Source organism: Octopus sinensis, linkage group LG1 (assembly GCF_006345805.1).
Source record: "Octopus sinensis linkage group LG1, ASM634580v1, whole genome shotgun sequence".
In the NCBI taxonomy this organism is placed as follows: domain Eukaryota; kingdom Metazoa; phylum Mollusca; class Cephalopoda; order Octopoda; family Octopodidae; genus Octopus; species Octopus sinensis.
Genome location: NC_042997.1, coordinates 54,017,213 through 54,032,212, shown reverse-complemented (window position 1 = coordinate 54,032,212; position 15,000 = coordinate 54,017,213). Strand labels below are relative to the sequence as shown.

The following is a 15,000-nucleotide window of genomic DNA, read 5'->3' as shown; positions in this document are numbered from 1 at the left end:
AGACATTATAATACATACATACATATATACATATATATATGTATATATGTATGTATGTATTATAATGTCTGATCAAAAAGTGTCTGTGGCCATGGTAACAAAGCTAAAATATGTAGGATACAGCTGCTTGACTTTGATTGACCTTGAACTCTGTTGAGCATGCAAACAAAATTATGACATTCTTGCTCACTTCCATTAATTTATATTAGTTCTTGGTAGTACAATGTGGTCATCTCAAAAAAGAAGATTGGGTTTTGGCTGCATGGGATCTCCTTGATAGTGTTGAGGAAGATGGAAACATTTTGAAAACAGTCATAACAGGTGGCCTAATCTTCGTTGTGGGAGACCTCAACAAGATTTCAAGAAGTCAAGGCAATCCAGAAGAATGTGGTGAGACAGTTGCTTGCTACCCCAAAAATGGTGTTCCAGGAATGCTTCCATCAATTGAAAAGGCACTGGATAAAGTGTGTGAGTTCAGAAGGGTACTACTTCGAAAGAGATTGAATGCCAAATTGACATAGATTGTAGTTTTCCTTTTATAGTACCAACACCAACCCTAATACTTTTTTATCAGACTTCGTGTGTGTGTGTGTGTGTGTATGCCATGAGAGTGGGTGAGAGGAAGACTAGTTGGGTTTTTCTCTCTCTCTCTTTCTCTCTCTCACACGCGCACACACATACACACCAATAGTTAAAAACTTAAGTCATTTGATAAATATCATCATCACCATCGTTTAACGTCCGCTTTCCATGCTAGCATGGGTTGGACGATTTTGACCGAGGGCTGGCGAACCAGATGGCTGCAATCTTGATCTGGCAGCGTTTCTACAGCTGGATGCCCTTTCTAACGCCAACCACTCTGAGAGTGTAGTGGGTACTTTTTACGTACCACTGGCATGGGGGCCAGTCAGGCGGTACTGGCAACGACCTCGCTCGAATCTTTTTACACATGCCACCGGCAATATAGTATAGATAAAATAAGTAGCATGCGTGTGTGCATGCATGCACGCTTTGGAATTCAGTATTATCAAGTAAAGCTCTAAACTCTTCAAAGGAGTATTCCATCGTTGTTGAACTTCAATGACTGAAACACTGAAACCAGCAAAAAAAAAAAAAAAAAAAAGTAGGATTTAGGTTTGTATAATCAAAACATATAGTGATGATGGTTTCTAAAATTTGTAAGGAAATAATCTTGCGTCTTGGCATCTTTGAATTTACTCGTACATTATTTTTAATAAATGTTTTGTGTTAGTGAATGTTGTTTGGTGTGTGTTTGCACACACTTTCTATCATGCAATATCCCACATATTTGTACTTTGTTATGAATAGCTGTTTCATTATCAAATCGATTCTTCACACAGCTGCATTATATTAAGATTTTGTTATGTAAATAAAAACCATAAAGCTCCTCACTGAGAATCCAGTTCGTATACAGCTGTTTTATTTTGACTGCTTCATACTGGAATTGTGTTAAGCATGGCTGGGAGGAGAATGAGATGCATAGGGAAATGGGGGCAGGTGAGCTGTTAATGACGCCAGAATTGTTTGATACTCTCCTAAATTTTACCAAGGGTACTTATTGCTTTGTTAGTTGAGAACTATCATATTAATATAAATATTCTAAAGGGAAGTAACTTTTGTAATCTTACAAATTTTTATTTTATTTTATTTAAACTTTGTTATTTTTAATTTCATCATCATCATCATCATCATCATTTAATGTCCATTTTCCATGCTAGCATGGGTTGGACTGTTCGACCGAGGAGGCTGCACCAGGCCCCAGTCTGATCTAGCAGTGTTTCTTCAGCTGGATGCCCTTCCTAATGCCAACAGCTCTGAGTGTAGTGGGTGCTTTTTGTGTGCCACCGGCACAGGGGCCAGAGGAAGCTGGCATCGGCCATGTTTGGATGGTGTTTTTTACGTGCCGCCGGTTCGAGTATCACAATTATAATTTCCATTTGATTTTTATTTTGATGCTGATGTACTTGACTCAATAGGTCTCCTCAAGCACAGCAGGTCAAAGGTAAGCATAGCAGGTCAATCCAAGGTACTTTTGAATGGGCTGGGGCTGGTTATGCGAAACTGGTGTAGGATACAGCCGTGATCTCACTTTATTTGTTGGGTCTTCGCAGTCACAGCATATCTCCAGAGGTCTCAGTCTTTCATCATTGCCTCTGTGAGGCCCAATGTTTGAGGGTTAAATGTGTCTTCTGGGGGGGGGGGGTTATTGAATATAAGCTTGAAGTATTTAATCAATTCATTTTTAAGTAAAACTTTGTTGGAAAATGATTTGATATTATTCCACATAAAAGATTATTATACTGTTAGGATTGGTTGTAGTTTCTAGAATATTATTTGACAGGTTAGCTGAGGTTTCATGATCAAGTAAATTACTATTTTTGGGTTAAAAGCAATGCTTTAAAGTTATCTTCTTTTCTATAAAAGATCTGTGTTTCTTTTTACATTAGTCAACTGATGATGATTGACCTACTATAGTAAAAATAAGAAATCTAATTTTCACATAGAAAATAAAAAAATAGTACATAAGTTTTGAAACTGAAAGCCAATATGCTTTATTAAATTTTCACAAGTTTAATTTTTATAAGAATCAATACATACACACTCACACAATTTGTTTTATATTCGGCTATGTTTATTCCTTAAACCTTTTATGATAAAAGATAATTAAAAGTTTTAGAATATTTCTACTTGCTTCTTTTGATCTGCTATAAAAGGTTGAGTGGTTATTGTTCAAAAGCCTTAGTCTCTGTTCTCATTGCAGTGAAACAAACATACTATGTCTATGCTTATCTCTCTACATGCTGTTCAAAACACAAAGGCACTCTTTTCCATCTTTATTTACTTTGAAAAGCCCTCACCAAAATTAGCATTTGTGCTTTGTGCTACAGTTGCCATGTTTACTTTAATTAAAAACTGACATAATCTCTAGAAAATTTGGAATATTTAGCTGCTACCACTTCTAAACATGAAAGCAACAGGAAATTAGTAGTTTCACATTTCTCTGAACAGCAGTGAAACTGAAAGTTAATAAACTGAAAATAGGGATCACTGGTAGCCCACTAAACAAAGTATATGTGCACAAATTTCAATGTCAAATACAGCAACTTTCTGGTAATCCTGCTAATGTCTTGTATACATCAAAGCAAAGCTTAAACTTTGTGATTTAACATTAATATACTTCATTTTTGTATTTGGTTTGCAAGGTTCTTTGTGAATTTGTGTGGCATAATTACTCTCCTTAGACACAACAAAATTTTTAATATAATTTCATCTAAATATGAGATTGTAACAAATTGTTTATTGTAGATGTTTCAACTATAATATAATGAAATATGTCCAGTGTGTCATTTTAGTCTTTAAACTGCACTAAAACAACTGCAATGTGTGCATGTGTGTGCACACATTTTGACATTTATGGAAGATATCTGTCTAGTCATAGGTTTGTGTGTTGAATTTATTGTCCAGAAAGTTTGCTGGTTTTTAAAGGAAAGGAAAAGGTCAATAAATACTTGCCATTACATTTTTAATCAATCAATGAACCATTTTGTTGCACAATGCATCTCCATCTTTCCTTTAACTTGAAAATACCCTCTTCCCAGAATTGAGGTGGTTTCATGGCAAAGATTTCATCAAGGTATCTTTTTACGTCATCCAAGGAATTGAAATTTTTACCATTAAGACTATTCTGCAGAGACCTGAATAGGTGGAAATCCGAAGGAGCAATATCTGGTGAATATGGAGGGTGGGGTAACACATCCCAGCCGAGCTGCAGCAATTTTTGTCTGGTTCCCAAAGCATCAAGTGCCAAAAATGGACTTTCTTATCTTCCATTTTAAAGGGTTACAGAATTAACACAGGTTATAGGAACATAAACCTTCTTCCACGAAAAGATAGCTTAAATTGTGCTCTAAATGGAGGTGTAGTCAAATCCTATTTTATGGACTCAACCATGTTCTAAAATAAGTCAAAAGGTAAGCTACTATAAATTGGCACAAACTTTCCAGACAATCCAATAGCTTGAAATGTGTGTAGCATACTAAATGATGTATACAGATCCAATAATGCAAAACAAACCCTGTATTCAATAGATAAGTGGATTGAGATACTCATTGAATTTAGTCTGAGGCTGTACATTCTCAGATTATTGATCTTGCATCTCTTTCTGGTAACTAGGTGAACTGGGGTAATGTAGAATAAAGTTTTCTACTCAGAAAGACAATGAAATGCTAGAAACATATTTGAAATCATAAACCATGAGAAACTTTTCCAATATCTTATGCGCAAGGCTATTTTACCCCAGTGCTGTGTGTGAATACCATTATATTATTACACTCTTTATTATGTTTATATAGTTTTACATAGTGATGTCTCTTTATTAGCACAACTGAATATTTTCAAAATTAAAAGCATAAAAATAATATCAATACACACACTGTGTGTATATGCACACATAATCATTTTTTAACTTTTAATTTTGATAATTAGTATTTATGTAGTTGTGGTTGATGACCTATAGCAAATTCTCTCTGAAAGGAGTCTTATGACCTAGTTTTGGTTCCCAGTTGGAATTAGATATTTCTCTAAACTCTGGGGAGGACATAGACATCACCATTTAGCAGTTTCTTCCTCTACAACCTCTTGGCTTCCTGCTTATTCAAGATGTATTCACATTACACAATAAGTTCCTTTCTCTTTTTTCAAATAGTTTTTGTTGGTTTTTTAAATATTTCTATTTATAAAAAGGCAATTGCCCAACATTATTGCACTTAACATTGGTATTAAAGTTTATTTAATTGCTTATAATATTTTAAAGTAAATCATTTTTCAAGTAGGCCCCTACATGGTTATTTAATCTTAGTTTAATACCTTAGTGTTGAGCTATTTAAGTTTCTTTTTCCTCTCTCTCATATAAACAACCTTAGTAATATACATTGGTGTCTACATGTGTTTAATATGCAGGAAGAAAGAGAGAGAGAGAGAGACGAAAGAGTTTTTAATAAATAGATTGCTTGTCCAAAATCATACAAATATGTTACAAAGGTTTTCAATGGACTGAGCCCAATTTCCAGAATTAAGCTAGTAATGCTCTTCAGAAAAGTATAAAAATTAAATTTCCTGTTACCATTATCCTGTTTATCAAAGTTCTTGAGCCTATGTAAGAAATTATATTGTCAAGTTTATGGTTTGTTAGTAATTGGAGGTGTTTAGATATGGATATTTAATGCTTTTGATATCTGTAGTAAACCATTGATAACCATGTTTCTATTTTAAAATGATTTTAATTGCCATGAGTTTGTTCAACCTTCACTTGTTTAAAACTGAAGCATTTCAGTTTTGATATTATTTTCTAATATAATCAGGTGAGGTGAAATTTCTTTAATATTGAATCTGGTTAAGTAATTGTGTATCTAGGTTTTAAACTTCTGTTATACAACCTTTTAAGTTCACTAATAGTACTTTCTTTAACTCTATATTTTGGAATAGTACCTTGCGTACATTTGCTCTCCCAAATAGCACATCTGTGGCTGCTGATAAAACTGTACATCTCATCAAATTTTTTTGAGAGACCAGATGCTCTGGACTTAATAAACACCTACTTAGTGTTGTATAGAATGTATGTCACTTAAGTTTGTGGTTTTCTAGTCAGATTATGCATATTTTCTGCTGCCTATTTAAATTTCGTTATAAGCACTAAAATAAAAAAACTAATTTAAGAATTTGAAAGTAATTATTTTTCTGTAAGTTAATTTTTAAAAATTTTCTTAAAAAAAAATATATAATTTTTCAGTTTTTAAATTCATATTTAACTCTTTTGATACCAACCCTCCTGAAATTGCCTGAGACTGCATCTAGTTTTCTGATACAAACTTCCTGTTTTAAAGTTATTTAAATTAAAACCTTCAATCAGAATTTATAACAAACTTATTTGACTAAATTTTTCATTATTTTCAAAATTAATTGAAATTAAAGGCAATGTGTTTCACCAGAAGTATGGTAAAAAAAAAGGGGTAAAAATAAAACCCATTCTTTGATGAATGTTGAAATATTTTAGATAGTAAGCAACATTTTAAAGATTTCCTTGGGGTCATTTTGTGATTTTTTTTTTAGGGATGCAAAATTTATTTTTGGGTAGGTGGGGGGTTAAATATTGTTTTGCATATCTGTTGACATCTCAAGAAAAAAAAGTACTAAGTGAAATTTATATAAAACTTTGACAATTTCTTGCTAAAGACTGAACAAGTTATTTGGATAAGGGTAATTATGTTTAAATAAATTAATTCCAATAGTGGTCGATATGTTTTGACTGTCTTGTTTTTCTTTGTGATTTGTTTTATTTGATAATAAAATTTATGGAGCCTTGCTAATATTGTTGAACTTGGCCCTAATGCTGCTTGACCTAATTCTGACATAGAAAATAAAATTTATGATGCATTGATCCTTTAGTGTGCATGAATTCTAGGATTGTTTTCTTTTCTATCAGCTTATTAATCACTCATTATTCTATAAAAATAAATTTTTTATAGAACTTTGTTTTATATTTAATTATCATAATCATTTTATGATTGCTTTGGATGGGTCTTCTAGCACAGTATCTCATTACTTTGTAATGACTTGTAGGGACACGGTATTTCATTATAATAATGAAATTATTGTATACAGTGCTCAGGTGCACCACAACTTGTCAGAAAGTGCGTATAGAGTACATGCAGTAATGTGCAAATGTCTGGAAAGGGAACAATGTATGAGTCAGATACATGCTTGTGTGTGTATGGAGGGGAGAAAATCAGGTGTAGTGTTGGCGAATCTTGGAAAGCATGGAAGTTTTGAAGGATGCAGTGCTCCGACAACTAACAACTGATGCTGGCAGTTTGTTCCATGCTTCAGCAACTCTCAGTGTGAAAAAATGTTTCCTAAAGTCATGGGAGCTGTGCTGTTTTCTGACTTTGTAAATATGTCCACGGGTGTTAGACGGGTGGAGTTTGAAAAGGTGCTCAGAGTTATTGTTTGTAAGATGGTTGATAATTTTATGGGTGTCTGCCAAGTTAGCTGTCAGACGTCGGAGTTTCAATGTGTCCATGCCCAGGGAAGTAAGGCGTTCAGAATATGCAACCATAATATACTGCAAAGCATATTAAATGTCAGTACCATTTACTATTGTGTTAGAAGTCCTTTTAAATTACATGTTAAGTTCATCTCTACAGATTTTCCATAGAAATTATAGCCAGCACTGATTTTGTTATGAAGTTTCGTATCCGAGATACCAAATGTAAACAAACAATGAGATCAAGGATGAAAAACGATTCATCTTATTCTGTTTTCTGGTTACTGTGCCTTTATAACACTTGTCTGTATGACTAATTAGGCTACCTAGGTAATGGAAGCCATTAACTTTTTCTGGAGAATCTTCTGAGTATTTAAAAGAATTCATTTGCATGGATACTCCTATTTCTCACTGCTTTTGAGTATGTTGCATACAAAGTCTTTCAGTCTGTCAATTTCTCTGATCCCTTTTCACAGTTTGAGCAAAGTCACCTTCTTGATGGAAGCAGAATCCTGACTTCTTTCCTATTCTCTAGAATTTTTGTCATTTCTAAGCTTGCTTTGAGATCTCTTGGTTCTAAGTTTTGCTTTCCTGTTTGCAATATTTTCTTTAATTCACTGAGAGATTCCATAAGTCAGCATACTAGAGTTTCCCCAAACAGCTAATCTTAAACTCCTCTGAAATGGCCTGGAGAAAATAAAAAAACAAGAGCAGACTGAAAACCGAGGGACCTCTTGATAAAAATAATAGCCAAATACCCTGCAGTTACACCCTAGTATGTCAAAAAAGATGATGTCAGATTATATTGCATAATGCAGTTTTTATAAACTGTCTATAAAAATATGATGATTAAAGATGGACCATGGTATATTGTAGCTTCGCCTAATCAGGGCTGACCTGAGGATAAACACTATATTTAATACTTCAATTCGTGGCATTTTTATCAATATTATCAGTTCATGGTTATTGGGCTAAAAGACAAAATTATTGTGAATATATATATATAGTGTGGCTGTGTGGTAAGTAGCTTGTTTGCCAACCACATGGTTCTGGGTTCAGTCCCACTGCATGGCACCTTGGGCTAGTGTCTTCTACTATAGCCTTGGGCCGACCAAAGCCTTGTGAGTGGATTTGGTAGACGGAAACTGAAAGAAGCCAGTCGTATATATGTATATATATGTATGCGTGTCTATGTTTGTGTGTCTGTGTTTGTCCCCCTAGCATTGCTTGACAGCCGATGTTGGTGTGTCTATGTCCCCGTCACTTAGCGGTTCGGCAAAAGAGACCGATAGAATAAGTACTGGGCTTACAAAAGAATAAGTCCCGGGGCCGAGTTGCTCGATTAAAGGCGGTGCTCCAGCATGGCCGCAGTCAAATGACTGAAACAAGTAAGAGTAAAAAAAAGAGTATATATATATATATATATATATAATTTCAACAATTGAGGGCAAAATTAATTAATTATTAATCAATTTCACCAAGTGTTCAGTATGCAAAGGGACCATTCAAGGCGAATTCAAATTATTACATTATATAAAAGGGCTTAGTAAAATAAATTACTTTGCCGCATACTGAACTCATTAGAAATAGCAGCTAAAAACTTTTTTAAGGCTATTTCTAATACTTAAAGAAAATCTCTCTCATATATAGTGTTTGCTTAATTCAACTCACAAAATTTGTGAGTTGAATTAAGCAAACACTATATATGAGAGAGATTTTCTTAAGTATTAGAATAGCCTTAAAAAGTTTTTTAGCTGCTATTTCTAATGAGTTCAGTATGCGGCAAAGTAATTTATTTTACTAAGCCCTTTTATATAATATATATATATATTTATGTTTAAAATGCTTTCTCTGGATAGGTGTAAACATATTTCATAAGCAGCAAGGAAACAGCATAAGAGCATGAGTGTTACAAGATCATTTGGGAGATAAAATTTCTTCTTGATTTTAAAGTTATCAAAGATTTTTTTTTCACATGTGCAAACTAAACTTTTTTGGTAACTGTTGTGTGAGTGGCTTTTGGTTTATTTTTTTTTTAATATCTAGTTTGTACTATCTCTTTCTTTTGGAGTGGAGCAATCACCCCCTCTTTCTTTCTCTCTGATAAAAAGGCTTGTAATAGTCCCTCTTTCTCAAAGATGGAAATCTTCAGATCTAAAAATATTTCAAGTGTAGCTGCTTTTGATGCTAAGCTGGTGATATTATTGATGCTTAAAATTGCTGCCTTAGAAATACTATAGGAAAGGGTGTCAGTTTCTGCAGTATTGTGTTTGGCCTAGAAGCTGTAAGCTCTGCATTCTCAGACAAAAATAAAATGGGTTTAAATGTGCCAGTAAAAGTCAGCTTTTACTTATCTGTATTGTGTTCGTGTCAAAAATGAAAGTTTAAAATCACTTCTATTGCTTGTTTCTTTAGTAAAGTGACCAATTTAAAGTTTGGTGAAATATTGAATATGTTTTGTTTTTAAATTCATTTTAAAATTACTTATAATATCTGAAATTGTAATAATTAGCTTTCAACTACTATTGTTGTGTAAAAATAAAGTTAACATTTGTAGTAATTTTTGTATTTTTGATATTGGAAGTATCTTGTACTCTATCCACAAAACAAAAGTTAACTTTCTAATCTAATTGGAGTTGATAAAATGAACATTGGTAATAAGTTTTCAATAATGGTATCTTTTCTAGATGTCATCAAATAGAGTGTTGTTCAATATTCATGCTGTTGAATTTATAGAATCTTATAAGCATTCAAATCAATTTTAGTAATTAAAGTATAATTAAAGTTGATTCATGGAAGCACGTGGCTTAGTGGTTAGGGTATCAGCATCATGATCGTAAGATTGTGGTCTTGATTCCTGAACCAGACGACGCATTGTATTCTTGAAGAAAACACTTCGTTTTGCGTTGCTCCAGTCCACTCAACTGGCAAAAATGAATTAATGCTGCAATGGACTGGCGTCCCGTCCAGCTGGGGAACACATACGTCACTGAAACTGGGTCCATGAGCCTGGCTAGGCTTTAAAAAGGGCGCATTTTATTATTTTTTAAAAGTTTATTCAATTAATTATACACCTACCCTTTCCATCATTTAAAAATAAGATGTAATATTAAATGAAATGAATGTTTGCAAGAAAAAAAAATCCAGCATTTGTTTCTGGTTTATGAATTATATGGAGCTACTGCTTTATGGTATAATATAATTGTATGGTTTATTAGGGGTGGAACTTCTGAATTTTGTATAACACTGCTTCTTTATTTGTGCTGGCATATTTTATATACAGGCAATTTGTATGGGATTAGTGATGATAGTGTAAGCAAAATTGTTTTAATCAAGATAATTAAAACTTGAACTAACAGCAATGTTATTGTAGTTTCTTACATTGGCACAAGACTACACATTTATATGGAAGAGATATAGCTAGTTGATTGACCATCTATACTTTAGTGTATATCTGGTAGCTTTTTCGTTAACCCTTGAAGGATGCAAAAGAAAATCAATTATGATATATATTCGTAGCATAGATGACAAAACTGTGTCAAGTATTCAGCCTTGTACATTATCATTTATGCAACTACAGTGCCCTTGAAGTAATGTTATTAAACATTTTTGTTTGAAATCTTTTACCCTTAACTTCACTTTTTTTTCTGCATACTACTATCATTAATATGGTTTCTATTAATGATAGAAGCAATTAGGCACCAGGTTAGAAAATTGGTGATGAGAGGTTGGTGAAATCAGTGCCAATACTTTATTGGTATTTTATTTTTTTGACACTGTAAGAAAGTTGATGTTGGTGAAGACATTCTCTTTATCTGACATGTATAAGTATGAAGAAAAGAAAATATTTGATAACATTAATTATAGATGTCTACATTCTTTTACCAAATCACTACATCTATGACAAAACTGATTACCTTTCACCTGCAGATACTTTTTTATTTTTGCTAAGATTATTATTTTAGCATGATGGATTGGTAGAGTCATTACAGGAATACAATAAATACCTTGTATTTGTTCTGAGTTCAAATCCCACTGGTGTTCTCTTTGCCTTTCATCCCTCTAAGATTGATAAAATGAAGTACCACTCAAGTATTGATGTTGATTTATTTAACTATCCCTCCTACCAAATTCTGACCTTCTTTCTGTTGTTAGAAACATTTGTTATTTTTATTTTTGGTGTTTATTTTTGTTTGAACAAACCAAACTGCAGTAAAAATATTTTCTGACAGCATTCTTTTTCAGTATTTATGCAAAGGTTTTTGCATTCAATTATCTTTTTTAACCATCTTTTTTCTTAACTTCTGTTTGTAGGGGGGATCCATAGTGAGAGCTTGCAAACGAACAATTGAGAAAGTCGGTTATGATCCTGAAACAGGATTACACTTAACTGAAGCTCCAAAGTCTCAAGATAAACAACCTGTTGTTTTAGAGAAAGACTGTAAGTAATGTTTATTTTCATTTTTCTAAACATTGTTTATGATTTTATTACCAGATTCCAACCAATTACCTTACATTCTGACCTGAATATAAAAGAAAAATATAAAAACATAACTACAAATATTCAAAACATTAAGAATTATGGTCAGTAAATATAGGGAAAATTGATTGTTGATGTTTTCTTTTGTGAAAGATTAATCAATATTCAAAGTATATAAAAAATAAAAGTTAAGATGCAAAAATATGGAAAAGTATATAACTGTAAATGTAGAACAACTTTCAAGTAGATTGATTGCTAAGATCTGCCAATGAATTTAACCTTGACCTGTATACTTTATCTGCTGTTTATTAACTTAACTGCCAAATTCTTCTGCTGGAATCACTCTTAACATCTACCTCTGCTGACAAAATTTTACTCACCCACTTTTAAAATTTATTTTTATTTTTCTCATCTTATGTGAATTTATTATTACTGTTTTTAACACTATAAGTAATATTTGATCACTAAAAAGTTGACTCATTTCAATCTTAAGTCTTTGAAAACATTTTTGTAAATTGTGACATTGCTGAGTACACAATTGTAATATTTGTGTCTGGGAATGTAGACATTTAGATATTCAGTACTTGGAATTCATAGGAGACCTGCTGATTTATAATTGTTTTTAGATTCAGAAGCACCGTTCACTGTCATTTCTTAGGTTATTTTCTCTGGTATATTTCTGTACCCTTAGAAACTAGTTCTTTAGCTGCTGCTATTTAATATTGTGAATGGCAATCAAGAGGCACTATTTCAGACTAGACTTAGAATTACATGCCTTCATTTTTCTATAATTTATCATGAGCCAGGTGTTGATATCGCTTTTCTAGTTTGGCATGTGTTGGATTCCCTCCAACCTCAGCCAACAGTGAAACGTTCTATCTTAGGTCTAACATTAGCCTAACTGAGTTACTTTAGTACTCATGGAAGGTAACATTCTCAGTCTATAGACGTTATTATTGATAATCGTTAAGCTGTCGTCTTTATGTTTACTTTCTTACTTTAATCAGCTTTCTTCTGGTATTAAGTTCTACTGCACTAGACAACACACTGTCTCATTTGTTTTCTTTGGCAGACCTGTATTTTATATTTAGTAAAGAATCAAAGTTATTTATGTCATCTTTCTATTTTGCGTTTGGCTGGAAATAACTTTTAGCCTAAGAGGGTGTTGGGAAAAGCTATGTCACTTTAATTCTTCTTTGTTATTGGTATTTCTATCGTTGGCAAATTTCTTCCTTAAATTGAATATAGACTTTGAGAGCACTGCTGATTTTGTAAATGACCAAGTGTAATAGTGAAACATTACACTAGCATAAAATACTAAACTTCAGTGTCACTTATTTATGAGGAAAATGTCATTTATGATGATTACTGTGTGTGCATACATGCATACATGCAGATACCTCCCTCTGTCTCTCTCATACACACACCATGTCCAAAATCTTATAGAATCATTTCTCTGGAAGATTCTTGAAATATATCATCATCATCATCATTGGAAGTAGAAAAATATTACTATTTTCACTGAGTGATGAATATATTTTTTTAATATCTTAAACAGTCTTTATGACCATATAAACTTGTCTTTAACTATGTTCCCTTCTTACCATCATCATCATCATCGGCATAAATCCCTATATGAAATCTGGAAAGATGATAAGGCAAAAGTCAATCGAGAAGGATTTAAACACTGATTGACTTTCATTAAAGTAATTGATTCCTGCATGAACTTGTGTGTGGATGAAAGGTAGAGAGGCAGTCCTAAAATAAAAAATATCCTTCAGAAAAAAAAAAAAGGAAGGCATGGTACCATATGCACCAGTGCACATGCAGACACATATATACACAGTCTGCTTACACAAGCACTATGATGTCTGGATAATAAATCCGCAAATACACCATTTGATGTGATTAGGGGGCAAGTGATTTGATTGAGGTCAACAACTTATTTATTCTGTTTCACCTTATTGATGAAGTTCTCCAATTTAGGAGGCAGTTTATTGAGAGATGACAGTCTTTTGACCCTGACTAATTGCAGGTCCTGTGCTATAGATAGATTTAGGAAGAACTTGATTTTATTACCTCAAAGGTTTAAGTTTGTCAGTGATATTAGTGAAAACTCTATCTTTTGTGAATTTCTTAGATTCTGACCCAGAATCTCTCTGTTGGATTACCTATATAGGAAATCTAATGAAACCCTTAATTACGTCAAAAATTTTCACATCATCCAAACAGCAAAGAATATTTGGTTAAATGTATCTCATTGTGATTAGCTCATTTGTCAGCTAATGAGGAAATTTTTTAAAGGAAGCTTAACTGTAACAAAGCATCAGCATCTAGTATTTTAAAGAGAAACTGTATTTTATTAAGAATCATAGAATTAGGAAGAACATATCCAGCTATATTATTTGGCCACATTTATAGTTAAAATCTTTTCTTTTTCAATAAGTATTTTCTAGTAGAACATGTTCTACGAGAAAATGCTTCAGTGTATAGGTATTGTAAGATCTTTAATAGGAATACTGTAAAATTGTCTTATTCTACAGCTAAGTTTGCACGAAACATTACATTTTTAGATGTAATTAAATTAACAAATAGTAATAATAATATTGTTAATGTTGATGGTAGATACGATGCAAATTTAATTGCTGTAATAGAAATAATTGTTCTTTGGATGAGAACTGCCATTTCAACAAGGTAGTATACGTGTGTGATTAACTCTTCTCCCCATCACTATGAGTAAGTTGTATATAGGTTTAACAGCCAGTAAATTTAAAGCTAGATATGACACACAGTCATATATCTCAAAACCAGGCTAGTAGGAATATATCACTCTTCCATATTCTATTTGGGGCTTGACAGATAAAAAGCATCCAGTACAGCACTCTGAGAATTTGGCTGGGGACAAATTTTACAGTGATATTAAAAAAGCCTTGTGATTTATGTGTGGCATACATAGTGGGGATCCTTTTGCTGAAGATACACTTTTCAATAGGAATTCTGAAATCACTTCAGTATGTTAGTCTAAAATTTACAAGATATACCTACATTCAGTCCAACTCCATACCCAGATGTATGAAAACTAAACTCACTGTTTTTGAATTGGTGACTTTAATGAACTAGTCTGGTGACTAATTTTTATATCTAGAATTGTGTAAATACTAATGATTAAAATACTAAATCTGAGAACACATTGATCTTCATTTAGATTATGTCATTATAATATAGATAGGTGTGTTTATTTAAGTATGAAAGTACTTCTGTATGCAGATATATCATTATATATAACTATATGAAAGTATGTCTGTATACTTAGACAAGCAGTGAGAATGCATGTAGATATGTTTACAGTGAGATACCCATATAAACAAGGTTCTCTACACAAACAAACTGAATAATGAACGGATTTTCTAAAGAAAATTAAACTTTGCTGAATGGGCTGAAATTTGATCAAGGAACA

The 15,000-nt window shown here is 32.7% G+C and overlaps 1 protein-coding gene across 1 annotated transcript in view; it reads left to right on the top strand.

Annotated features, from left to right (window-relative positions):
- LOC115216692 (bromodomain-containing protein 1) overlaps positions 1 to 15,000 on the top strand; it is a 106,706-nt gene that overhangs the window by 68,294 nt on the left and 23,412 nt on the right. The window contains exon 8 of the mRNA XM_029786221.2: positions 11,378 to 11,504. Coding sequence (XP_029642081.1) covers positions 11,378 to 11,504 — 127 coding nt within the window. The remainder of the gene's footprint in view (positions 1 to 11,377; positions 11,505 to 15,000) is intronic.